At 48.1% G+C, this 27164-nt stretch overlaps 1 protein-coding gene across 3 annotated transcripts; it reads right to left on the bottom strand.

The window, feature by feature from the left end:
- On the bottom strand, positions 1-27114 carry jakmip2 (janus kinase and microtubule interacting protein 2). 3 transcript variants are annotated; one of them, XM_056410935.1, is made up of 25 exons: positions 26251-27114; positions 24619-24824; positions 17604-17648; positions 16427-16681; positions 11561-11803; positions 10662-10871; positions 9419-9517; positions 9200-9346; positions 7768-7908; positions 7544-7600; positions 7290-7412; positions 7076-7204; positions 5466-5549; positions 5325-5387; positions 5080-5178; positions 4510-4611; positions 4287-4340; positions 4137-4202; positions 3592-3660; positions 2844-2921; positions 2034-2084; positions 1598-1750; positions 1363-1428; positions 491-562; positions 1-101 (listed from the first exon to the last, which is right to left on the bottom strand). In XM_056410935.1, exons 3-24 carry the CDS (start codon positions 17625-17627, stop codon positions 512-514), a joined length of 2364 nt encoding a protein of 787 aa, XP_056266910.1. In that variant the 5' UTR covers positions 17628-17648; positions 24619-24824; positions 26251-27114; the 3' UTR covers positions 1-101; positions 491-511. The 3 variants fall into 3 exon arrangements, with proteins under 3 accessions (XP_056266910.1, XP_056266908.1, XP_056266909.1); XM_056410933.1 differs by having other exon boundaries at positions 17417-17648; XM_056410934.1 differs by lacking the exons at positions 24619-24824; positions 26251-27114 and adding an exon at positions 24047-24093 and having other exon boundaries at positions 17417-17631.
- Between the last annotated feature and the right edge of the window lie 50 nt (positions 27115-27164).

Raw genomic sequence — 27164 nt, forward strand, 5'->3', positions numbered from 1 at the left:
CGTCCAGCCAACGACACCGACAGCATCACGACGTCAGGACGACAGCCAGAAAACAAAAACACTGCAGCCACACACACACACACAAGACCTCCAGCTGACACCTGAGAGAGAGAGAGAGAGAGAGGTCACAAAGAGTGAGTCAAAGGTCATCCAACAGTGCACATGTTATGATATTATATGATATTATATTCTTCTTTATGTTCCAGTGAGTCAGTTTAAAACAATGTGAGTTCATTGTTCTCTGAGTTCTATTTTTCTAAATATAATTGCCCATCTTTTGTTCTGCAGGCTGTATGTTTATTTATTTATTTATTATTATGATGATGTACATCAGGAAGTCTGAATAATGCAACAGGGATCCATTAAAGAGAATTCCTGTTGGTACAAAGACACCAAACAACTCTAATGCATTCAACCACAAGAGAGGAGCTTCTCCTCAAGGACTCAGGACTCAGGACGCAGGACGCAGGACGCAGGACTCAGGACTCACCTCGGCTACAGGACTCGCCCTTCAAGGCCAGATGATGAAGGCAAGAGAAAAGAACAAGAACAGAAACAGAAACTGGAGAGAGAGGTAAAGAAGGGACAAAGAGAGAGAGAGGTGAAGAAGGGACAGAGAGAGAGAGAGAGGTGAAGAAGGGACAGAGAGAGAGAGAGAGGTGAAGAAGGGACAGAGAGAGAGAGAGGTGAAGAAGGGACAGACAGAGAGAGAGAGAGGTGAAGAAGGGACAGAGAGAGAGAGAGGTGAAGAAGGGACAGAGAGGTGAAGAAGGGACAAAGAGAGAGAGAGAGAGGTGAAGAAGGGACAAAGAGAGAGAGGTGAAGAAGGGACAGAGAGAGAGAGAGGTGAAGAAGGGACAAAGAGAGAGAGAGGTGAAGAAGGGACAGACAGAGAGAGAGAGAGTTGAAGAAGGGACAGAGAGAGAGAGAGAGGTGAAGAAGGGAGAGAGAGAGAGAGAGAGAGGTGAAGAAGGGACAGAGAGAGGTGAAGAAGGGACAGAGAGAGCGAGAGAGGTGAAGAAGGGACAGACAGAGAGAGAGAGAGAGAGAGGTGAAGAAGGGACAGAGAGAGGTGAAGAAGGGACAGAGAGAGAGAGAGAGGTGAAGAAGGGACAGACAGAGAGATAGGGAGGTGAAGAAGAGACAAAGAAAGAGAGAGAGGGAGGATTAGAGGCACTCAGGATGTGTTAGTAACAGAATTCACTGAATTCATAGAATATAACTCATGTTACTTTCCATGAACACGAAGTAAAGAGACCCGGATGAAATGTGCTGCTCATCCCTCAGACAGACACACACACACACACACGCGTGTCCATGGAGATATTGAGACGTCGTGCTCCTCACAGACTGAAGCTCTACCTTCTCCTCCAGGTCTTTGATCTGCCTCCTCTGGACCTCCGTCTTGTCTTCAAGGTCACGGATCCTCTAAACATCCAGAGGACAAGAGGAGGTGAGACACCCGTCTCTTACTTACACACACACACACACACACACACACACACACACACACACACACACACACACACACACACACACACACACACACACACACACACACACACACACACACACACACACACACACACCTACACACCTGGTGTGCCTGGTGCAGCAGCTCCATCCTCTCCTGGAGGATCTGGCAGTCGAACTCGCGACTCTTCCTCAGCATCTGCCTCCTCAGCTTCTCCACCGCCGTCCTCAGCTCGTCCTTCTGCAGCTCATCTAGGGGCTCGCCGTACTTTATCACCTGGAGGACGGAGACGGTATTACACGCGGAGCCGCTTCAACTCCATTGGACAGTCAGAAATAGCATCTTGAATAATGGTAAAGAAAAGTGTGAGGTCACGGTGACCTTTGACCTCAGAACTCTACTCCTTGAGGAGACAAGACTCCTGGAGCCTGTGTTTCTAAATCTAATGATCTGCAATACACCTGGAGATGCTCATGTGGACTCAGGTTCTGGTTTAATGAGACGTTCATGACCACGACAACACGACAACACGACAACACCGTCACTGGGGTCCTCTCACCTTGTCCTGCTGCAGGGCGTTGTACAGCGTGGCCTCCAGCTCCTGGATTTGCTGCAGGGGGAGAACAGAGTCACATGTCAACATGTGATAGACACATAATAACATGTGATAGACACATGTCAACATGTGATAGACACATAATAACATGTGATAGACACATAATAACATGTGATAGACACATGTCAACATGTGATAGACACATGTCAACATGTGATAGACACATGTCAACATGTGATAGACACATGTCAACATGTGATAGACACATGTCAACATGTGATAGACACACATGTGATAGACACATAATAACATGTGATAGACACATGTCAACATGTGATAGACACATGTCAACATGTGATAGACACATAATAACATGTGATAGACACATGTCAACATGTGATAGACACATGTCAACATGTGATAGACACATAATAACATGTGATAGACACATGTCAACATGTGATAGACACATAATAACATGTGATAGACACATAATAACATGTGATAGACACATGTCAACATGTGATAGACACATAATAACATGTGATAGACACATGTCAACATGTGATAGACACATAATAACATGTGATAGACACATGTCAACATGTGATAGACATAATAACATGTGATAGACACATGTCAACATGTGATAGACACATGTCAACATGTGATAGACACATGTCAACATGTGATAGACACATGTCAACATGTGATAGACACATAATAACATGTGATAGACACATGTCAACATGTGATAGACACATGTCAACATGTGATAGACACACAACATGCACAGCTCCGTGCTCCCCGCACCATGTAGGCCTGGTCCATGGCCTGCTTCCTGTAGTCCAGCTCCTCCTCTAGATATCCTTTCTGCTTACAGAACATCTCCTGGGAACCATGAGACACACGTTACTGCATCACTCCTGTGTGTTTCATTTGTATCGTCTTCTTCTTTTTAATAATATCTTATTTTTGTAAAGCACTTTCTAGATCGTGATCTATACCCAATTTGTATCGTCTTCTTCTTTTTAATAATATCTTATTTTTGTAAAGCACTTTCTAGATCGTGATCTATACCCAATAATACACAAAACGATCTTATATTACACCAGGACTGTCAGTCAGATCTCAGGGAGCCAGTAATAACACATTATATTCATAAAATACATTATATTCATATAATATAAGACATTATATTCATAAAATACATTATATTCATATAATATAATACATTATATTCATATAATATAAGACATATTCATATCAGACATTATATTCATATAATATAAGACATTATATTCATATCAGACATTATATTCATATCAGACATTATATTCATATAATATAAGACATTATATTCATATCAGACATTATATTCATATAATATAAGACATTATATTCATATCAGACATTATATTCATATAATAAAAGACATTATATTCATATAAGACATTATATTCATATAAGACATTATATTCATATAATATAAGACATTATATTCATATAATATAAGACATTATATTTATATCAGACATTATATTCAGGCCCCTGGACTCACCATCTCTATCTCCAGGTCCATCATCTTCTGGTGCAGCGATGCCTCCGTCCCCTCGATCTGTTGGATCCACTAGAGGAACAGAACCAGCAGCAGCTAGTGAGTTAATGTGAAACTCTCTGAGTTCATGTTTAACTATCTGAGTTCATGTTTAACTAATGAGTTAAAGTTTAACTCTCTGAGTTCATGTTGAACTAATGAGTTAAAGTTTAACTCTCTGAGTTCAAGTTTAACTCTCTGAGTTAAAGTTTAACTCTGAGTTCATGTTTAACTATCTGAGTTCATGTTTAACTAATGAGTTCATGTTTAACTAATGAGTTAAAGTTTAACTCTCTGAGTTCATGTTTAACTCTCTAGGTTCAAGTTTAACTCTCTGAGTTCATGTTGAACTCTCTGAGTTCATGTTTAACTCTCTGGGTTCATGTTTAACTCTCTAGGTTCAAGTTTAACTCTCTGAGTTCATGTTTAACTCTCTGGGTTCAAGTTTAACTCTCTGGGTTCATGTTTAACTCTCTGGGTTCATGTTTAACTCTGAGTTGAGTGCAGACCTTCTCTGCCAGCGACAGCACGGTGCTGGCCTGGATGATGGCCACCTGCTCTTCATTTCTCAGGTTCTATGGAAGGGCAGAGGATAAAGTATTTATCGTATTAAACATGTCTGGAGTTGCATCGTGAGCTGTGAGCTCCATGTGAATCACCCCGTTGTCTCCCAGGATATCCAGAAGCTTGATGAGATCCGGTATGCACACGTCCTGCAAGCAGAGCAGAAACGGTTCTCATGTTATATTAATGTTCAGAGTCCATTGATATTAAACTTTTACTCAAAAAATGCTGCTCTAAAATAAACTTTAAAGGGCATTCACAGGCCGACTGAGCTGTGTGCACGGCGTCCTCTCTGGCTCCATGAGCGTCACAGCATACCTTCACGCCCTCCTTCATGCAGTAGATCTGCAGGGCGCTGACGCCCTCGGAGAACGGATGCATCCTCAGGTGGTTGAAGGGAGGAGACTTCCTCTCGCGCTCCTACGGCCACAGAAGCAGAAAGTAGACGACACGGAGGAACTTTCCTCTCTGGACACAGTTCCCTGAACCCATCCTTGTTTCCACTTGATATGTTCTTTAATGATGATGTTTAAGTCTATTTGCTGTCTCCCCATCAGACACAAAGCTGCTCTGACCACTAGGGGGCAGCCTCCCAAGCTGTTCTCCTCTCTGACCACTAGGGGGCAGCCTCCCAAGCTGTTCTCCTCTCTGACCACTAGGGGGCAGCCTCCCAAGCTGTTCTCCTGTCTGACCACTAGGGGGCAGCCTCCCAAACTGTTCTCCTGTCTGACCACTAGGGGGCAGCCTCCCAAGCTGTTCTCCTGTCTGACCACTAGGGGGCAGCCTCCCAAACTGTTCTCCTGTCTGACCACTAGGGGGCAGCCTCCCAAGCTGTTCTCCTGTCTGACCACTAGGGGGCAGCCTCCCAAGCTGCCGCAGGTCCCTCACCTCCAGCTCCAGGATCCTGAACTCCAGCAGTTCATTCTGGTCTTTGGAGTCCTGAAGCTCCTGATGCAGACGACTGCAGTCGGACTCCATCTTCTCCAGCTGGACCCCGAGAGACAGAACCAGTTGGACAGGAAGTTATGTAATATGATGCCGATACAGGGGCGTGTTATGTAATACAGGGGTGAGACTTGAAACATAAAAACATGTGATGTGTGATTATTGTACATAAACATGTGGAGGTCCACCTTGTCGTAGAGCTCCTGATTCCTCCGTAAGAAGAGCTGCTTCTCCTCCACCCACCTGGAGTCCTGATGGAGGTCAGGGACACACCATTACTACATCACGTCTCCCTGGAAAGGGGATGCACCTTCAGGTGTGTGGCCTACCTGTCCCTTCAGGGTCAGCTCCTTCTCCAGGTCCTCTATCTTGGCTTTGTACCTGACGGTGTCTGCGTGTTGCTGCTCCTGAGCCTGAAACATGAAGAATCAGCTTCAGAGGCTGGTCCTCAAGAGGGTCCATGGTCCTCAAGAGGGTCCGTGAACCTCAAGAGGGTCATGAACCTCAAGAGGGTCCGTGGTCCTCAAGAGGGTCCGTGGTCCTCAAGAGGGTCGTGAACCTCAAGAGGGTCCGTGGTCCTCAAGAGGGTCCGTGGTCCTCAAGAGGGTCCGTGGTCCTCAAGAGGGTCGTGAACCTCAAGAGGGTCCGTGGTCCTCAAGAGGGTCCATGGTCCTCAAGAGGGTCCGTGAACCTCAAGAGGGTCCGTGGTCCTCAAGAGGGTCCGTGGTCCTCAAGAGGGTCCGTGGTCCTCAAGAGGGTCCGTGGTCCTCAAGAGGGTCGTGAACCTCAAGAGTGTCGTGAACCTCAAGAGGGTCCGTGGTCCTCAAGAGGGTCCGTGGTCCTCAAGAGGGTCGTGAACCTCAAGAGGGTCCGTGGTCCTCAAGAGGGTCCGTGGTCCTCAAGAGGGTCCATGGTCCTCAAGAGGGTCCGTGAACCTCAAGAGGGTCCGTGGTCCTCAAGAGGGTCCGTGGTCCTCAAGAGGGTCCGTGGTCCTCAAGAGGGTCCATGGTCCTCAAGAGGGTCCGTGAACCTCAAGAGGGTCCATGGTCCTCAAGAGGGTCGTGAACCTCAAGAGGGTCCGTGGTCCTCAAGAGGGTCCATGGTCCTCAAGAGGGTCGTGAACCTCAAGAGGGTCCGTGGTCCTCAAGAGGGTCCATGGTCCTCAAGAGGGTCCGTGGTCCTCAAGAGGGTCCGTGGTCCTCAAGAGGGTCCGTGAACCTCAAGAGGGTCATGAACCTCAAGAGGGTCCGTGGTCCTCAAGAGGGTCCGTGGTCCTCAAGAGGGTCGTGAACCTCAAGAGGGTCCGTGGTCCTCAAGAGGGTCCATGAACCTCAAGAGGGTCCGTGAACCTCAAGAGGGTCCGTGGTCCTCAAGAGGGTCCGTGGTCCTCAAGAGGGTCCGTGGTCCTCAAGAGGGTCCGTGAACCTCAAGAGGGTCCGTGGTCCTCAAGAGGGTCCGTGGTCCTCAAGAGGGTCCATGGTCCTCAAGAGGGTCCGTGAACCTCAAGAGTGTCGTGAACCTCAAGAGGGTCCGTGGTCCTCAAGAGGGTCCGTGGTCCTCAAGAGGGTCCGTGGTCCTCAAGAGTGTCGTGAACCTCAAGAGTGTCGTGAACCTCAAGAGGGTCCGTGGTCCTCAAGAGGGTCCGTGGTCCTCAAGAGGGTCCGTGGTCCTCAAGAGGGTCCGTGGTCCTCAAGGTTCAAACCTGTAGTTTAGACCTGTAGTTTAATTGAGCTGGACGTAGAAGCTCGTCAGACCGTTTGGGGGCGTGGCCTTTCCTAAATCTACTTTTTAAGCATTGATTGTCCTGGGAAGCTTTATGTCCAGTTCTTGTCCAAAGCTTCTCGCTTCTCGTTTGAACCGACTCACAAGAAGACAACAACAACAACAAACCGTCCTCGAGGCTCCTGATTGGCCAGGAACATAAACCCTGTGCACGTACCCTGACCTCCATCTCGGCGTCCAGGACGCCTCCTTTCTGCTCCTGCAGCAGGGCGTAGGCGCGCTGCAGGGCCTGGTACTCTCGGGTCAGCTGGCGGAACCGCAGCTCAGACTCCTCGTTGGCCAGACCCTGGGTTCACACAGGCGAGAGGTCAAAGGTCAAACGTCTGCGGCGGTCGACGGTCTGAACGTCGGCGTGGCCGTGGAGAGCTCACCTCCTCCGGGTCTTCGTCCGGAGTAGCCGGAGTCCTGTCCACCCGGAACGAGGCCACCGAAGACGTCTCCGAGTCCATGGACTCCTCGTCGTAGCCGAAGAAGGTGTCGACCACGATGTGCCTCTGCAGAGGAGGAACGATGAAGGTCCCACAGCGACAATCAACCAGCTGAACATCAGACCCACGTCCTCTCAGAAAGCTTCTGGAGCTGCTGGACCACTGAGTCTCTTCATGGGTCATTTCATGATAAATACCTTTATGGGCCTCGAACTTCTTTTATGTCTTTTCTTTCTCAGAAGTTTTTCTCGGTCCTGAAAACAGAAGATAAGACACTGTGAGCCGATCCTTCTGAGATAAACTTCTTCCACATCCAATGATGTGATCACTTGTGAGAGGATGAATCATCACGCTGTGGGAACGACATCTTCTCATGACCACTGGAGGCTCAGAGTGCAGACTCCAGGCCGAGCGGACGTACCCGGGTCAGCTCGTCGATCATGCTCTGCTGCTCCAGGACCTGCAGCTTCAGGAAGGCGCTCTCCTGGTCGTCGTGGGCCTGGTCCAGGTCGTTCAGAGACTTCAGCTTCTTCAGTGGAGCGTGGGAGCTCATCTTCTCCTTCTGCAGACAGACAGCAAGGTCACGGTACCCCCTATGAACCCTCTAAAGACCCCGTACCCCCTATGAACCCTCTAGAGACCCCGTACCCCCTATGAACCCACTAAAGACCCCATACCCCCTATGAACCCTCTAAAGACCCCATACCCCCAATGAACCCTCTAAAGACCCCGTACCCCCTATGAACCCTCTAAAGACCCCGTACCCCCTATGAACCCTCTAGAGACCCCGTACCCCCTATGAACCCTCTAGAGACCCCTGCACTTCTATGAACCCTCTAGAGACCCCTGCACTCTATGAACCCTCTAGAGACCCCGTACCCCCTATGAACCCACTAAAGACCCCCTACCCCCTATGAACCCTCTAAAGACCCCATACCCCCAATGAACCCTCTAAAGACCCCTGCACCCTATGAACCCTCTAAAGACCCCGTACCCCCTATGAACCCTCTAGAGACCCCGTACCCCCTATGAACCCTCTAGAGACCCCGTACCCCCTATGAACCCTCTAGAGACCCCGTACCCCCTATGAACCCTCTAAAGACCCCGTACCCCCTATGAACCCTCTAGAGACCCTGTACCCCCTATGAACCCTCTAAAGACCCCGTGCCCTATGAACCCTCTAGAGACCCTCTACCCCCTAAGTCCTCTAAAGACCCCTGCACCCTATGAACCCTCTAAAGACCCCGTACCCCCTATGAACCCTCTAAAGACCCCGTACCCCCTATGAACCCTCTAAAGACCCCGTACCCCCTATGAACCCTCTAGAGACCCTCTACCCCCTAAGTCCTCTAAAGACCCCGTACCCCCTATGAACCCTCTAAAGACCCCGTACCCCCTATGAACCCTCTAAAGACCCCGTACCCCCTATGAACCCTCTAGAGACCCTCTACCCCCTAAGTCCTCTAAAGACCCCGTACCCCCTATGAACCCTCTAGAGACCCCGTACCCCCTATGAACCCTCTAAAGACCCCGTACCCCCTATGAACCCTCTAAAGACCCCGTACCCCCTATGAACCCTCTAGAGACCCTCTACCCCCTAAGTCCTCTAAAGACCCCGTACCCCCTATAAACCCTCTAGAGATCCCGTACCCCGTATAAGTCCTCTAAAGACCCCGTACCCCCTATAAGTCCCCTATAAACCCTCTAGAGACCCCGTACCCCCTATGAACCCCCTATGAACCCTCTAGAGACCGCGTACCCCCTATGAACCCTCTAAAGACCCTCTACCCCCTATAAGTCCTCTATAAGTCCTCTAAAGTCCCTGTGTCCCGTCACTCTGACCCGGTACTGACCATCTCGTGGTTCTCCCGGGTCAGGCTCCGGAGCTTCTCCTCCAGCTTGTGGATGCTCTGGCTCAGGTCGTCGTTCCTCTTGCTCAGCAGCTTGTGTTTGTCCAGCAGAGGCTTGACCTGCTTCTCTGACTCACGCACCCGCTTCAGCTGCAGGAGGAGAGGAGGAGTTACCCAGAGGAGGAGGAGGAGGAGGAGGAGGAGACGAGAGGTCCATCTCACCAGCTCGTTCCTCTCGTCCACCAGCAGTGAGTTGCGGTCCTCTAGTTTGCGGATCGTGGAGTTGAGGTCAGCGACTCGTCTCTGGTTCCTCCTCAAGTCCTGAGACACAAAGAACTCCATTAGAACCATGGACTCTATTCACTGGACTCTACTCACTGGACTCTAGAGGAGTGTGGTCTCTACTCACGGGGCTCTAAAGGGGTGTGGTCTCTACTCACACGACTCTAGAGGGGTGTGGTCTCTACTCACGGGGCTCTAGAGGGGTGTGGTCTCGACTCACGTGGCTCTAGAGGGGCGTGGTCTCTACTCAAGGGGCTCTAGAGGGGTGTGGTCTCGACTCACGTGGCTCTAGAGGGGTGTGGTCTCTACTCACTAGACTAGAGGGGCGTGGTCTCTACTCACTGGACTCTAGAGGGGCGTGGACTCTACTCACGGGGCTTTAGAGGGGCGTGGTCTCTATTCACTGGACTCTAGAGGGGCGTGGTCTCTACTCACACGACTCTAGAGGGGCGTGGTCTCTACTCACACGACTCTAGAGGGGCGTGGTCTCTACTCACACGACTCTAGAGGGCGTGGTCTCTCTCACACACTCCTGGGAGGGTGGCGTGGTCTCACGGGGGCAGAGGAGGGGCGGCGTGGTCTCTATTCACTGGACTCTAGAGGGGCGTGGTCTCTACTCACACGACTCTAGAGGGGCGTGGTCTCTACTCACACGACTCTAGAGGGGCGTGGTCTCTACTCACACGACTCTAGAGGGGCGTGGTCTCTACTCACGGGGCTCTAGAGGGGCGTGGTCTCTATTCACGGGGCTCTAGAGGAGCGTGGTCTCTACTCAAGGGGCTCTAGAGGGGCGTGGTCTCTACTCACCCGACTATAGAGGGATGTGGTCTCTACTCACATGACTCTAGAGGGGTGTGGTCTCTACTCACTGGGCTCTAGAGGGGTGTGGTCTCTACTCACACGACTCTAGAGGGGTGTGGTCTCTACTCACTCACACGACTCTAGAGGGGTGTGGTCTCTACTCACTAGACTCTAGAGGGGCGTGGTCTCTACTCACGGGGCTCTAGAGGGGTGTGGTCTCTACTCACTGGGCTCTAGAGGGGCGTGGTCTCTACTCACGGGGCTCTAGAGGGGTGTGGTCTCTACTCACGGGGCTCTAGAGGGGTGTGGTCTCTACTCACACGACTCTAGAGGGATGTGGTCTCTACTCACTAGACTCTAGAGGGGCGTGGTCTCTACTCACGGGGCTCCCGCAGTGCTCCGCCCCGTCTCCGGCTCTTCCGGGGATCTCCCTCTTCGGGCTGCCCAGGCCGCACTCCGCCTCCTTCACCAGGAACAGCTGCTCCTCTAGCGCCTCCTTCTGCAGCTGCAGCTTCTGCAGGAGGCCGGCCGTAGCCTCCACCTCCTTCTCCAGGCCCGAGATGGTGCGCTCTTTAGATTTGATCTCGTCCACCTGGAGGAGGAGGAGGAGGAGGAGGAGGAGGAGGAGGAGGAGGAAATGATGCTGTGCTTCAGACCAGCTGCTTCTCTTGAGAGTGTTTCTGTGTTCTTTAACAACAGGATGAAGGTAACACAGTGAACATGAACTACATCACACTGTGTGTGTGTGTGTGTGTGTGTGTGTGTTCAGTGTGATGTACTTCATGTACTAAAGTAACTAAACAGCGTCTAAAGTCCCGCTGGACGTTTCCTCTGAAGTGTCTTCAGGTGCAGGTGAACTTCACCTCAGAGGACCAGGGTTCAGGTCCAGGGTTATGACTTCATATAATATCAGCAACACGTCATCAGAGGTCCTCTCAGAGGCAGCCATGTTCCTACGGCAGCCCAGAAGGGACACGCCGGTCTCTCTTTGAGTGACCAGTCGGATGCAATCTGAATACTCACCACTAGGTGCATAACTCCTCCACATTGCTCCTTTAAAGTCCATCGCTCTGGGCCCCGACACTTTATTCAAGTCGTGTAAAGTAGATTTTGGGTTTTAAAGACTAAAATATTTACAGATTCTCTGGATTTGCTCCAAAGATTTACGAAAACTAGCTGAGATTAAGAGTGCACACAGCCCCGTGAGGCTTCAGGCAGCAGCCAGGGCCGCCTCACGTCCTGCAGGACCCCACACGACGGACAGAACCCGGCGCTGCCTACCAGTCGGCGGATGTCCTTCTCGCTGTCCCACTTGATCTTGGAGATCTGCTCCTGGTGGTGCTGGTGCTCCACCCGCAGGTCCCCGGCCTTCATCTTGTCGGACTGGATCATGTTGCTGAGCGCCTCGTCCGTCTGCTTCTTGGTGCTCTTCAGCTCCACGATCTCCTGCAGCAGCTTCACGCGCTCCTGGTCGAAGAAGCGCCGCGCGTCCTCCTTGGCCTCCAGCGTCAGGGCGGTGCGCACCTGTGGGGGGGGGGGGGGGGCACTACTTTATGTATCTGCACATTACTGGAGATATGTTATATATACATATGTAATTATATATAAATATATACCAATCATTTTATATATATATATATATAGATATATTGAACTATATACATATATAAATATATGTATAGAAGTATATACACATTTATATATCATGATATATCATGTTGTAGATATTCAATTATATAATTAATTATTAATATTATAATTATTATAATATATATATTAAAATAATGAATAATGATATATGTATATATATATAATTATTAGGGCTGTCAATCGATTTAAAAAAATTTACTAATTAATCGCACATTTTGAAATTCATTAATCGCGATTAAAAGTTGTTTTCTTCTTCGAAAGACTAAATCTTCTAAATGAACGAGTAATCCCTTCAGACAGCGTGTATTTCAGACACTTGTTTAATTGTATTCTTTTTTAAAGACAAAACTTCACACAGAGCTGTGTTTTCAAAGAGGCTCCTACCTATAAAGTGCCAGCGAGGGATTTAATATGGTGGATGATAAATTGTTTCTTCAGTGAAACATCCAGATTAGTAAAAAACAAAGGTGTATTAGAGACACATTGGTCCTGTCATCTTTAACACTGATCAGCAGAACCAGTGGTCTTGGTAAACTGACCAATATGTCATGTTAACCCTCTGGAGGCTGGGCTCATTTTCTCGATTTTACAAAAACATGTAAATTCACCCTTTAAAGTCTTTTGCATGTGACACATCCCAGTGTTTCCCCCACCATTCTATCAGGGTGAGGCCCCGCCCCCCTGTCATGTTCTCTATAGCGCCAGATTACAGCAGAAGTAATGTACGGTTCTTTCCTTAGAGACGTCTTTGTTCTTTATTAAACTAAACGTCTGTTGTTGGTCGTCTCTCCAGCAGAAGTAATGTACGGTTCTTTCCTTCAAGACGTCTTTGTTCTTTATTAAACTAAACGTCTGTTGTTGGTCGTCTCTACAGCAGAAGTAATGTACGGTTCTTTCCTTCAAGACGTCTTTGTTCTTTATTAAACTAAACGTCTGTTGTTGGTCGCCCTCCAGCAGAAGTAATGTACGGTTCTTTCCTTCAAGACGTCTTTGTTCTTTATTAAACTAAACGTCTGTTGTTGGTCGCTCTCCAGCAGAAGTAATGTACGGTTCTTTCCTTAGAGACGCCTTTGTTCTTTATTAAACTAAACATCTGTTGTTGGTCGCCTCCAGCAGAAGTAATGTACGGTTCTTTCCTTAGAGACGCCTTTGTTCTTTATTAAACTAAACGCCTGTTGTTGGTCGCTCTCCAGCAGAAGTAATGTACGGTTCTTTCCTTAGAGACGTCTTTGTTCTTTATTAAACTAAACGTCTGTTGTTGGTCGCTCTCCAGCAGAAGTAATGTACGGTTCTTTCCTTCAAGACGTCTTTGTTCTTTATTAAACTAAACGTCTGTTGTTGGTCGCTCTCCAGCAGAAGTAATGTACGGTTCTTTCCTTAGAGACGTCTTTGTTCTTTATTAAACTAAACGCCTGTTGCTGGTCGCCTCCAGCAGAAGTAATGTACGGTTCTTTCCTTAGAGACGTCTTTGTTCTTTATTAAACTAAACGTCTGTTGTTGGTCGCTCTCCAGCAGAAGTAATGTACGGTTCTTTCCTTCAAGACGTCTTTGTTCTTTATTAAACTAAACGCCTGTTGTTGGTCGCTCTCCAGCAGAAGTAATGTACGGTTCTTTCCTTAGAGACGTCTTTGTTCTTTATTAAACTAAACGCCTGTTGTTGGTCGCCTCCAGCAGAAGTAATGTACGGTTCTTTCCTTAGAGACGCCTTTGTTCTTTATTAAACTAAACGTCTGTTGTTGGTCGCTCTCCAGCAGAAGTAATGTACGGTTCTTTCCTTAGAGACGCCTTTGTTCTTTATTAAACTAAACGCCTGTTGTTGGTCGCTCTCCAGCAGAAGTAATGTACGGTTCTTTCCTTAGAGACGTCTTTGTTCTTTATTAAACTAAACGTCTGTTGTTGGTCGCCTCCAGCAGAAGTAATGTACGGTTCTTTCCTTAGAGACGCCTTTGTTCTTTATTAAACTAACCGTCTGTTGCTGGTCGTCTCTCCAGCAGAAGTAATGTACGGTTCTTTCCTTCAAGACGTCTTTGTTCTTTATTAAACTAAACGTCTGTTGTTGGTCGTCTCCAGCAGAAGTAATGTACGGTTCTTTCCTTAGAGACGCCTTTGTTCTTTATTAAACTAAACGTCTGTTGTTGGTCGTCTCTCCAGCAGAAGTAATGTACGGTTCTTTCCTTAAAGACGTCTTTGTTCTTTATTAAACTAAACGTCTGTTGTTGGTCGTCTCTCCAGCAGAAGTAATGTACGGTTCTTTCCTTAGAGACGTCTTTGTTCTTTATTAAACTAAACGTCTGTTGTTGGTCGTCTCTACAGCAGAAGTAATGTACGGTTCTTTCCTTCAAGACGTCTTTGTTCTTTATTAAACTAAAGTCTGTTGTTGGTCGTCTCTCCAGCAGAAGTAATGTACGGTTCTTTCCTTAGAGACGTCTTTGTTCTTTATTAAACTAATCGTCTGTTGTTGGTCGGTTCTCCCGCAGAAGTAATGTACGGTTCTTTCCTTCAAGACGCCTTTGTTCTTTATTAAACTAAACGCCTGTTGTTGGTCGCCTCCAGCAGAAGTAATGTACGGTTCTTTCCTTAGAGACGCCTTTTGTTCTTTATTAAACTAAACGCCTGTTGTTGGTCGCCTCTCAGCAGAAGTAATGTACGGTTCTTTCCTTAGAGACGCCTTTGTTCTTTATTAAACTAAACGCCTGTTGTTGGTCGCCTCCAGCAGAAGTAATGTACGGTTCTTTCCTTCAAGACGCCTTTGTTCTTTATTAAACTAAACGCCTGTTGTTGGTCGCCTCCAGCAGAAGTAATGTACGGTTCTTTCCTTAGAGACGCCTTTGTTCTTTATTAAACTAAACGCCTGTTGTTGGTCGCCTACAGCAGAAGTAATGTACGGTTCTTTCCTTAAAGACGCCTTTGTTCTTTATTAAACTAAACGCCTGTTGTTGGTCGCCTCCAGCAGAACTAATGTACGGTTCTTTCCTTAGAGACGCTTTGTTCTTTATTAAACTAAACGTCTGTTGTTGGTCGCCTCCAGCAGAAGTAATGTACGGTTCTTTCCTTAGAGACGCCTTTGTTCTTTATTAAACTAAACGTCTGTTGTTGGTCGCCTCCAGCAGAAGTAATGTACGGTTCTTTCCTTAGAGACGTCTTTGTTCTTTATTAAACTAAACGCCTGTTGTTGGTCGCCTCCAGCAGAAGTAATGTACGGTTCTTTCCTTAGAGACGCCTTTGTTCTTTATTAAACTAAACGCCTGTTGTTGGTCGCCTCCAGCAGAAGTAATGTACGGTTCTTTCCTTCAAGACGCCTTTGTTCTTTATTAAACTAAACGCCTGTTGTTGGTCGCCTCCAGCAGAAGTAATGTACGGTTCTTTGCTTCAAGACGCCTTTGTTCTTTATTAAACTAAACGCCTGTTGTTGGTCGCCTCCAGCAGAAGTAATGTACGGTTCTTTCCTTAGAGACGTCTTTGTTCTTTATTAAACTAAACGTCTGTTGTTGGTCGCTCTCCAGCAGAAGTAATGTACGGTTCTTTCCTTAGAGACGCCTTTGTTCTTTATTAAACTAAACGCCTGTTGTTGGTCGTCTCTCCAGCAGAAGTAATGTACGGTTCTTTCCTTAGAGACGTGTTTGTTCTTTATTAAACTAAACGTCTGTTGTTGGTCTTCTCTCCAGCAGAAGTAATGTAAGGTTCTTTCCTTAAAGACGACTTTGTTCTTTATTAAACCAAACGCCTGTTGTTGGTCGCCTCCAGCAGAAGTAATGTACGGTTCTTTCCTTAGAAACGTCTTTGTTCTTTATTAAACTAAACGTCTGTTGTTGGTCGTCTCTCCAGCAGAAGTAATGTACGGTTCTTTCCTTATAGACGTCTTTGTTCTTTATTAAACTAAACGTCTGCTGTTGGTCGTCTCTCCAGCAGAAGTAATGTACGGTTCTTTCCTTATAGACGTCTTTGTTCTTTATTAAACTAAACGTCTGTTGTTGGTCGTCTCTCCAGCAGCATGTCATTCTGTCTCTAGTGTCGGTCACTCTTCTCTCCGTCTCGCCGCAGAGCTCCATGCCGGCGTGTGTGCGCGCGCATCGAGCGGAGCAACAACAAAGTCCCCTTCACCTTCCGCCCGCGTCACCGACACGTCGCCCTCTGCTTCTCTGTGAATCGAGGAGCAGACGGGAGGAAGGAGGCGGACTGCCGCGGCTTGACACTCAGAGGAGAGAAACAACTTCAACGACACCGGAAGTAAACAAAGTTGCGTTAAAATATTTTAGTGCGTTAATCGAGGCCAAATTAATCACATAGATTAACGCGTTAACGCTGACAGCCCTAATAATTATACATATATATATAATTATATTATACATATAATAATAAAATAATATATATATAATTATATATGTCTATATATACATATATATATGTATATATATATCATACATATATATATACATATATACATATATATATGATATACATGTATATATATATATATTCTATCTGTATGAGCCTCACCTTCTCCCCGCTGCCGTCCCGCATGGCGCCCAGCGCCGCCTTCAGCTTCTGGTTCTCCTGCTCTTTGATCTTGGCGTGGCGGGCCAGCTCCTGCTCGTGCTGCCGGATCAGGTTCTCCCTCAGGACCTGCAGCTCCTTCTGCTTCTCCTCGTGCCACTTGGCGCGCTGCTCCGTCAGCATGGCGGTGTGGCGGTGCTGCTCCTGCTCCCGCACACGCTTCACCTCCTGAAGCTTGTCGCGCTCGAGCTTGCTCACCTGAGAGGAGAGAGGAGGAGAGGAGGAGGGGAGGGGAGGGGAGAGGAGAAGAGAGGAGGAGAAGAGGGGAGGAGGAGGAAGAGGAGGAGGAGGGGAGAGGAGAAGAGAGGAGAGGGGAGGAGGAGAGGAGAGTTGAGGAGGAGAGGAGAGAGTAGGAGGAGGAGGAGAAGAGGAGGAGGAGGAGGAGGAGAGGAGGAGGGGAGGAGAGGGGAGAGGAGAAGAGGGGAGGAGGAGGAGAGGAGGAGAGGAGAGGGGAGAGGAGTAGGAGGAGGAGGAGAGTTGAGGAGGAGAGGAGAGGGGTGAGGAGTAGGAGGAGGAGGAGAAGAGGAGGAGGGGGAGGAGGAGGAAGAGAGGAGAGGAGGAGGAGGAGGGGAGGAGAGGTGAGGAAGGCCTTCATGTTACATCACCAACATACCTCAGTAGTAAGTCACGTTTATTTGAATATAAATATTTAAAGAGATGTTTGTCTGATTTCATCATGTCTCGTTTATTTGAGGTTTCCAGGTTATTCATAATTTAAATGAATCTGTGAAACGTTCCTAAAGAATGCAGAACACACGAACGAGTCACATGCTGCCGGAACATTCATGATGTCATCGCTTTAGAATTATTTTTTAGGTTATTGAGCAACTTTCTAAACAACAGATGATCCAAAGTGATGAGTAAAGAGTGGAGCTCCAGCTGCGTATGTCGGGGCGCTGGGCGTATGTCGGGGTGTTTTCAGTGTTTTGCTACTTTGCATTTCTCCTGGTGCAGCTCGATCTGGATGTCCGTGAGCTTGGACCGGAGCTCCTCATTGGCCACCTGCAGGGCGGAGAGCAGCGCCTCGGGCTTCTCGCTCTTCGCTCGCCCTTTCTTGGCCATCGAGTCGGTACTAGAGAGAGAGAGGCTCTTCTCCAGCGCTCATTGACTTCACACACACCGTCCAGCTCCTCCTCTTCCTCATTCTCCTGTCAGAAGAACAGGGCTGTGGGGGAGAGGGGGGAGGAGAGGGGGAGAGGGAGGAGAGGAGAGGGGGGAGATGGAGGAGAGGGGGGAGACACAGTGAGACCCCGTGGAGGCTGCAGCAGTGACATCATCAAGAGGCGACAGTGAAGGGTTAAAGATGATAACACATTATAATACGTCAACACCAAACACAGACGCTGGGAGGATGAACACTCTGACTGAACCCTCAGCGTTCCTGTTGCATTGTGGGTAATGAGGGCGCCAGCTTTAGACGAAGAAGAAACAGGTGCTGATGTATTTCAGCCTGGACCGACCGACCGACCGACCGACTTACTGACCGACCGACCGCACTAAAGAAATCATCCATGGATATGAGAACTATGTGTACAGTAATGATAGAGTTCACATGGACAACATCAACAACTGCATATTATTATTAGTAGTAGTCGTAGTCGTAGTATTATTATTATTATGTAAGAGCCATTTTGTTTGTTTTTGATTGGTTGGACCTCCCGCCACGAGGGGCGTAGGGCCACTGTGGTCTCAGACAGAGGCCAACATGACGGTGGAGCAGAGGGTCAGGAGTCAGGGAACCTCTTTCTCTCACTTTCAATGAACCAGCCACTCAAGTGGAAAGCAGATGATGAATGTGGCTAAGAGCAAGAAAGACATGAGCAACGGATACAGAGACACAGGATAGAGATGCTCTGGAGAAGGGAAAGTGGTATAATATATATATAATATATATTTATACACATATATACATATATATTATATATAAAATACGCATATATTATATATACATATAATTAATATATATAATATAATATGTATATATATAATTAATATTATATATATATATATATATAAATAATCAATCAGAGGGACCTGAGAACCCACCTGTACATCAGTGCTCTATGAAGCTTCAGTAGATTGTTTATTAATCAATAAATTGATTATTTTGATCATTGATCATTTCTCCGTGTCGAGTCACTGAAACCTGAATCTCATTAAAATAACATTTGAAGACTTCACCTTTGACTCTTCTTTCCTTTTATAAACAATCCATTGATGGATGAACACATAATTAAAGTTAGTCACAGTTTATATTCACACTGTTGAAGCATTAATATAAACACACAGCGCTTTAAAGTGATGATTCATGTGAGCCCTGGTCCTGTCTTCACCTAGAGACACAGAGATGAACTCCATCCTCTGACTGCCTCACCTTCAGCTGCACAGCCACAGAAAGGCATTCTGGGTAATGTGGGCCACGGATGTGGTTCAACTTTGTGTCTGACCTCCATTTCGCTTGTAAATGTTATTCCCCGTCTTCACGTGTCTGAGTATGGATATATATATATGTATATATATATATAATAAGTTTTCTCTGTACACAGGAAGCCAGAGCAGGAGACGTCTCTGGTTTAAAGAACGTTTCACAGACAGAATGTGCTCTGATATCTTCATCTCAGTCTTTTAAAGCTCGTCTTCCTCCTCAGTTTAGAAATATCAACAGACTAGAGGGAACCAGACTAGAGGGAACCAGACCAGAGGGAACCAGACCAGAGGGAACCAGACCAGAGGGAACCAGACTAGAGGTAACCAGACCAGAGGGAACCAGACTAGAGGTAACCAGACCAGAGGGAACCAGACCAGAGGGAACCAGACTAGAGGGAACCAGACCAGAGGGAACCAGACCAGAGGGAATCAGACCAGAGGGAACCAGACTAGAGGGAACCAGACCAGAGGGAACCAGACCAGAGGGAACCAGACCAGAGGGAACCAGACTAGAGAGAACCAGACCAGAGGGAACCAGACCAGAGGGAACCAGACTAGAGGGAACCAGACCAGAGGGAACCAGACTAGAGGGAACCAGACCAGAGGGAACCAGACCAGAGGGAACCAGACTAGAGGGAACCAGACCAGAGGGAACCAGATAAATACATCACTTCTTCCTTTCTGAACGTAAACAATATTCATGTCTGTAGATTGACGGCGAGCCGGAGGAGACAACATGTGGGTCATGAGGAAGAGGAGGATGACAACATGTAGGTCATGAGGAAGAGGAGGATGACAACATGTGGGCCACGAGGAAGAGGAAGAGGAGGATGACAACATGTGGGTCATGAGGAAGAGGAGGATGACAACATGTGGGTCATGAGGAAGAGGAGGATGACAACATGTGGGTCATGAGGAAGAGGAGGATGACAACATGTGGGTCATGAGGAAGAGGAGGATGACAACATGTGGCTGACGAGGAAGAGGAGGATGACAACATGTGGGTCATGAGGAAGAGGAGGATGACAACATGTGGCTGACGAGGAAGAGGAGGATGACAACATGTGGGTCATGAAGAAGAGGAGGATGACAACATGTGGGTCATGAGGAAGAGGAGGATGACAACATGTGGGTCATGAGGAAGAGGAGGATGACAACATGTGGGTCACGAGGAAGAGGAGGATGACAACATGTGGGTCATGAGGAAGAGGAGGATGACAACATGTGGGTCACGAGGAAGAGGAGGATGACAACATGTGGGTCACGAGGAAGAGGAGGATGACAACATGTGGGTCATGAGGAAGAGGAGGATGACAACATGTGGGTCACGAGGAAGAGGAGGATGACAACATGTGGGTCACGAGGAAGAGGAGGATGACAACATGGGTCACGAGGAAGAGGACATGTATTGGTGAGGAAGAGGAGGGAGGATGACAACATGTGGCTGACGAGGAAGAGGAGGATGACAACATGTGGGTCATGAGGAAGAGGAGGATGACAACATGTGGGTCATGAGGAAGAGGAGGATGACAACATGTGGGTCACGAGGAAGAGGAGGATGACAACATGTGGGTCACGAGGAAGAGGAGGATGACAACATGTGGGTCACGAGGAAGAGGAGGATGACAACATGTGGGTCATGAGGAAGAGGAGGATGACAACATGTGGCTGACGAGGAAGAGGAGGATGACAACATGTGGGTCATGAGGAAGAGGAGGATGACAACATGTGGGTCATGAGGAAGAGGAGGATGACAACATGTGGGTCACGAGGAAGAGGAGGATGACAACATGTGGGTCATGAGGAAGAGGAGGATGACAACATGTGGGTCACGAGGAAGAGGAGGATGACAACATGTGGGTCACGAGGAAGAGGAGGATGACAACATGTGGGTCACGAGGAAGAGGAGGATGACAACATGTGGGTCATGAGGAAGAGGAGGATGACAACATGTGGGTCACGAGGAAGAGGAGGATGACAACATGTGGGTCACGAGGAAGAGGAGGATGACAACATGTGGGTCACGAGGAAGAGGAGGATGACAACATGTGGGTCACGAGGAAGAGGAGGATGACAACATGTGGGTCATGAGGAAGAGGAGGATGACAACATGTGGGTCACGAGGAAGAGGAGGATGACAACATGTGGGTCACGAGGAAGAGGAGGATGACAACATGTGGGTCACGAGGAAGAGGAGGATGACAACATGTGGGTCACGAGGAAGAGGAGGATGACAACATGTGGGTCACGAGGAAGAGGAGGATGACAACATGTGGGTCATGAGGAAGAGGAGGATGACAACATGTGGGTCACGAGGAAGAGGAGGATGACAACATGTGGGTCATGAGGAAGAGGAGGATGACAACATGTGGGTCACGAGGAAGAGGAGGATGACAACATGTGGGTCATGAGGAAGAGGAGGATGACAACATGTGGGTCATGAGGAAGAGGAGGATGACAACATGGGTCACGAGGAAGAGGAGGATGACAACATGTGGCGTCATGAGGAAGAGGAGGATGACAACATGTGGGTCACGAGGAAGAGGAGGATGACAACATGTGGCTGACGAGGAAGAGGAGGATGACAACATGTGGGTCATGAGGAAGAGGAGGATGACAACATGTGGGTCACGAGGAAGAGGAGGATGACAACATGTGGGTCACGAGGAAGAGGAGGATGACAACATGTGGGTCACGAGGAAGAGGAGGATGACAACATGTGACACTCATGAGGAAGAGGAGGATGACAACATGTGGGTCACGAGGAAGAGGAGGATGACAACCAATGAGGCGGTGATGCATGTGACACTCAACCAATGAGGCGTCATGATGCATGTGACACTCAACCAATGAGGCGTCGTGATGCATGTGACACTCAACCAATGAGGCGTCGTGATGCATGTGACACTCAACCAATGAGGCGTCGTGATGCATGTGACACTCAACCAATGAGGCGTCGTGATGCATGTGACACTCAACCAATGAGGCGTCGTGATGCATGTGACACTCAACCAATGAGGCGTCGTGATGCATGTGACACTCAACCAATGAGGCGTCGTGATGCATGTGACACTCAACCAATGAGGCGTCGTGATGCATGTGACACTCAACCAATGAGGCGTCGTGATGCATGTGACACTCAACCAATGAGGCGTCGTGATGCATGTGACACTCAACCAATGAGGCGTCGTGATGCATGTGACACTCAACCAATGAGGCGTCGTGATGCATGTGACACTCAACCAATGAGGCGTCGTGATGCATGTGACACTCAACCAATGAGGCGTCGTGATGCATGTGACACTCAACCAATGAGGCGTCGTGATGCATGTGACACTCAACCAATGAGGCGTCGTGATGCATGTGACACTCAACCAATGAGGCGTCGTGATGCATGTGACACTCAACCAATGAGGCGTCGTGATGCATGTGACACTCAACCAATGAGGCGTCGTGATGCATGTGACACTCAACCAATGAGGCGTCGTGATGCATGTGACACTCAACCAATGAGGCGTCGTGATGCATGTGACACTCAACCAATGAGGCGTCGTGATGCATGTGACACTCAACCAATGAGGCGTCGTGATGCATGTGACACTCAACCAATGAGGCGTCGTGATGCATGTGACACTCAACCAATGAGGCGTCGTGATGCATGTGACACTCAACCAATGAGGCGTCGTGATGCATGTGACACTCAACCAATGAGGCGTCGTGATGCATGTGACACTCAACCAATGAGGCGTCGTGATGCATGTGACACTCAACCAATGAGGCGTCGTGATGCATGTGACACTCAACCAATGAGGCGTCGTGATGCATGTGACACTCAACCAATGAGGCGTCGTGATGCATGTGACACTCAACCAATGAGGCGTCGTGATGCATGTGACACTCAACCAATGAGGCGTCGTGATGCATGTGACACTCAACCAATGAGGCGTCGTGATGCATGTGACACTCAACCAATGAGGCGTCGTGATGCATGTGACACTCAACCAATGAGGCGTCGTGATGCATGTGACACTCAACCAATGAGGCGTCGTGATGCATGTGACACTCAACCAATGAGGCGTCGTGATGCATGTGACACTCAACCAATGAGGCGTCGTGATGCATGTGACACTCAACCAATGAGGCGTCGTGATGCATGTGACACTCAACCAATGAGGCGTCGTGATGCATGTGACACTCAACCAATGAGGCGTCGTGATGCATGTGACACTCAACCAATGAGGCGTCGTGATGCATGTGACACTCAACCAATGAGGCGTCATGATGCATGTGACACTCAACCAATGAGGCGTCGTGATGCATGTGACACTCAACCAATGAGGCGTCATGATGCATGTGACACTCAACCAATGAGGCGTCGTGATGCATGTGACACTCAACCAATGAGGCGTCGTGATGCATGTGACACTCAACCAATGAGGCGTCGTGATGCATGTGACACTCAACCAATGAGGCGTCGTGATGCATGTGACACTCAACCAATGAGGCGTCATGATGCATGTGACACTCAACCAATGAGGCGTCATGATGCATGTGACACTCAACCAATGAGGCGTCATGATGCATGTGACACTCAACCAATGAGGCGTCATGATGCATGTGACACTCAACCAATGAGGCGTCGTGATGCATGTGACACTCATCACGACTCTGCCTAGCAACACGTCTCATAAACCAGACGCTGACTCTTAAAACCATGATAATAAATAATATGTTATGAACACTAAAGAAGCGGCGTGTGTCTGCATGAGGTCACATGACCACAGACCAGGAAGAGGGTCACGAGGCCGCCTGAGCTCAGGTGTTCATGTGGACCCTCAGACCCTCAGACCCCCGACACAAGGACCCTCAGACCCTCAGACCCTCAGACCCTCAGACCCCCGACACAAGGACCACCAGCAGAGGACCGCTCAGGCTCAGAGAGTCCAACAGAACCACATCTGCTGGTCTCAGGTCCAAACCGCCAGACTACAGGAAGCTGGACTCTAAATCTAGTGATGAGGAAGATGAAGCTGATGAAGAACAGGAAGTGGAGACGGTTTGAGGCGACGAGACCCTCGGATGATTCTCGCTCCATCCTCTCGTTTCCCATCGCTCCATCGGGCTGTAATCTATTACCTCGAGGCAGTCCCCATCCCGCTGACCCCAAACCAGTGGAGCTCCCAAGAGCCGTGAGCCGGTCTGGAGGCCGTGAGCCGGTCTGGAGGCCGTGAGCCGGTCTGGAGGCCGTGAGCCGGTCTGGAGGCCGTGAGCCGGTCTGGAGGCCCTGCAGCCCGCGGAGGACCAGCAGCAGCTGTCAGGAACACCAGCGCCTCACACCACCAGCACACAGCTACCGGGAACCGGAGAGCCCACCGGCTCCCGCAGGCCCACACACGGGGATCGTCGGGAAGCGGCTCCGCTCGTCCTCCGGAGGACCGGCTGCTGCAGGCCGAGCGCGGCCGACATGCAGCGGAGCGACGCGCGCGTGCTCGTGCTCGTGCTCGTGCCGTTTCACACGGTGAAGCCTTTTGTTGCTACAGCGTTACAATTATTTATTTATTTGGGGGGGGGGGGCAAATTACATCCGAGCCCAATATGTATCTGGCCCCGCTGCTGGAGCACCAGCCTCCGGCCTGCTCGTCCCGGTCTGTCCCGGTCCGTCCCGGTCCCTCCCGGTCCCTCCCGGCGGTATCACGGCCCCCTCTTACCTCAACATGGACTCCCGTCGCGCGGGGCCGTCTGCTGCTCGGTGAATCGGGTCCATGACGCGCTGCTGCCGGTTCTTACGGAGGAAGACGCGTCCGCGCGGCGCAGCATCAGCAGCCGCACAATGGAGCCGTGATGGCGGTGACGCTGCGGAGCCCCGCCCTCCCGGAGGACCAGCGCGTCGGTCATTTCATTTACTCCGGTTTTCCTTTGGGAGAAACATCACGTTTTTATATTCTTTCATTTAATAGTTTTACTAACATAATTCACACAACTTATTTTCCTCTTTCCTTCAATAATGTCTTTTTTTAATCAGACATTTAAAACTGAATTCTTATGAGTAATGTGTTGTTGTTCCACGTGCTGGTTCTGGTTCTTAAGAGTGGAGCCGCTCGGAATCCTTTCATCTTTTAACCCTTTAAGTCTCAGACTGGAGAGACTTTAACCTCTTATTTATACGGTGAAGTTTGAAGAGCAACTTTGGTAAAGCAACACAACTTAATGCAGCTTTCTAATGGACCACACACACACACACACACACACACACACACACACACACACACACACACACACACACACACACACACACACACACACACACACACACACACACACACACACACACACACACAGTGTCTTGTTGTCAGGTTGAGTAATGTATGCTGAGTGGAGACATTTATTCAGACAGAACACAGGAAGAAGAATCCTGGAGACAGAAGATGAGGGTACCGGGAAGAGGAAGAGGAAGAGGGGGAGGGGAGTGCTGCTGGCTAACATTTGAGAGGATGGAGATGATGAGGTGGGTGTGGCTAACAGGTGAGAGGGATGGAGATGATGAGGTGGGTGTGGCTAACAGGTGAGAGGGATGGAGATGATGAGGTGGGTGTGGCTAACAGGTGAGAGGGATGGAGATGATGAGGTGGGTGTGGCTAACAGGTGAGAGGGATGGAGATGATGAGGTGGGTGTGGCTAACAGGTGAGAGGGATGGAGATGATGAGGTGGGTGTGGCTAACAGGTGAGAGGGATGAAGCTGATGAGGTGGGTGTGGCTAACAGGTGAGAGGGATGGAGATGATGAGGTGGGTGTGGCTAACAGGTGTACTGAATGAACTAAACGAGTGAGGAGGGATGGGTATAGACTGACATTTTAAACTATTTATTGAATCCTAATTTACTAATTTGAAGTTTGAAGAGAACAGACACACCTTTACCCAAGTGTTATATTGTTTTAATTATCTTTAACTTTCCTAAAATAATAAGTAGTTTCAGGCAGCATTGATTACAGATTGTTTTTATGTTTAAACAATTTAAATTGTTGAACATTTCATAAATGTAAATGTATTCTCATTGCTTCACGTGTTGCATGACAAAAGGTGTAATTGTATTTTATTTAAAGGACAATACAGCCGTGTATGCTCTGTGATGATAACGTGTTGATACGCTGCCCCCTGGCGGTCAGTTGCTGTATTGTCGGTGTTTCCTCGTTCAAACAAATCAAAGAGATTCATGTAAATGTCCACTATTAGAATGATTAGCATGATTACCTGTTGCACCATCAACACATTGTTACATACTGAACTGAATTAATGACGAATGTAACTCTGAATATGTTCCAATGAAGGTAAACAACTCACTGAAGACGTGAATAAAGATCCATAAAATGTGTCACGTTCCGCCTCGAGGCCAAAATAATACGGTGCATTCAAACAGTGAAGAGACGACGGCGGATAGTCTCCATGACAACCAGCCAACAACATTCTAACTTCAGCTGCGCAGTCATGCTGCGCAGTGTGATGGTAGTGCGCCTCTATTCCGGTGTTTCGGTACGGTGGCCTGTAGAGCCCAAATGCAAAGAGACGGACCCTTTTTAAGGATTAGTCCAGTTTGAAACCAAAAACAACATTAATTTGGCATTATATGAAGTTATATTATAACATATGAAGTTACACCACTACTGTTGTTAAATTCAGCTAAAATTAAATTAACATTATAACTGTTATTAAACAGATCCTAAACGGTGATATTCTATCTCCACTGGATTGTTATTCATGACCTCTGATATGTTCATGTCTATTTTCATCAGAATTTACTGTACAGACTTTGAGAAAACTAAAGACAAAGTTAGGTCACAATAAATAATGATATTCCCCAGTATTTGAACGTTATTTAAAGCAGATCCTTAAAAAAATTTAAAATATTGGGAAACTTTGAATATAATTTTCTCTTAGCTGACTTTTCCTTTGAAATTCTCAAAATCTGTGAAGTGAAATCACAAGAAAACAACCGAGGACTTCACAGAGGTCCTCGGTTGTTTGTGTAATATACGCTTTTAAGGATCTGCTTTAAATAAAGTTACAATATTGGGGAATTATGAATATCACTATTACCTTTATAGTTGTTGAGGCTGCTGGTCCCATTTCAAATAAAGCAGTATGCGATGAGGTTAAAATATAGGAATGGGTGCACTACACCTGACCACTACACCTGTCCACTACACCTGTCCACTACACCTGACCACTACTTAACAGACAGGAGAAGGATCTCCTCA

The sequence above is a fragment of the Pseudoliparis swirei genome, unplaced genomic scaffold (assembly GCF_029220125.1).
Source record: "Pseudoliparis swirei isolate HS2019 ecotype Mariana Trench unplaced genomic scaffold, NWPU_hadal_v1 hadal_30, whole genome shotgun sequence".
Lineage (NCBI taxonomy): Eukaryota > Metazoa > Chordata > Actinopteri > Perciformes > Liparidae > Pseudoliparis > Pseudoliparis swirei.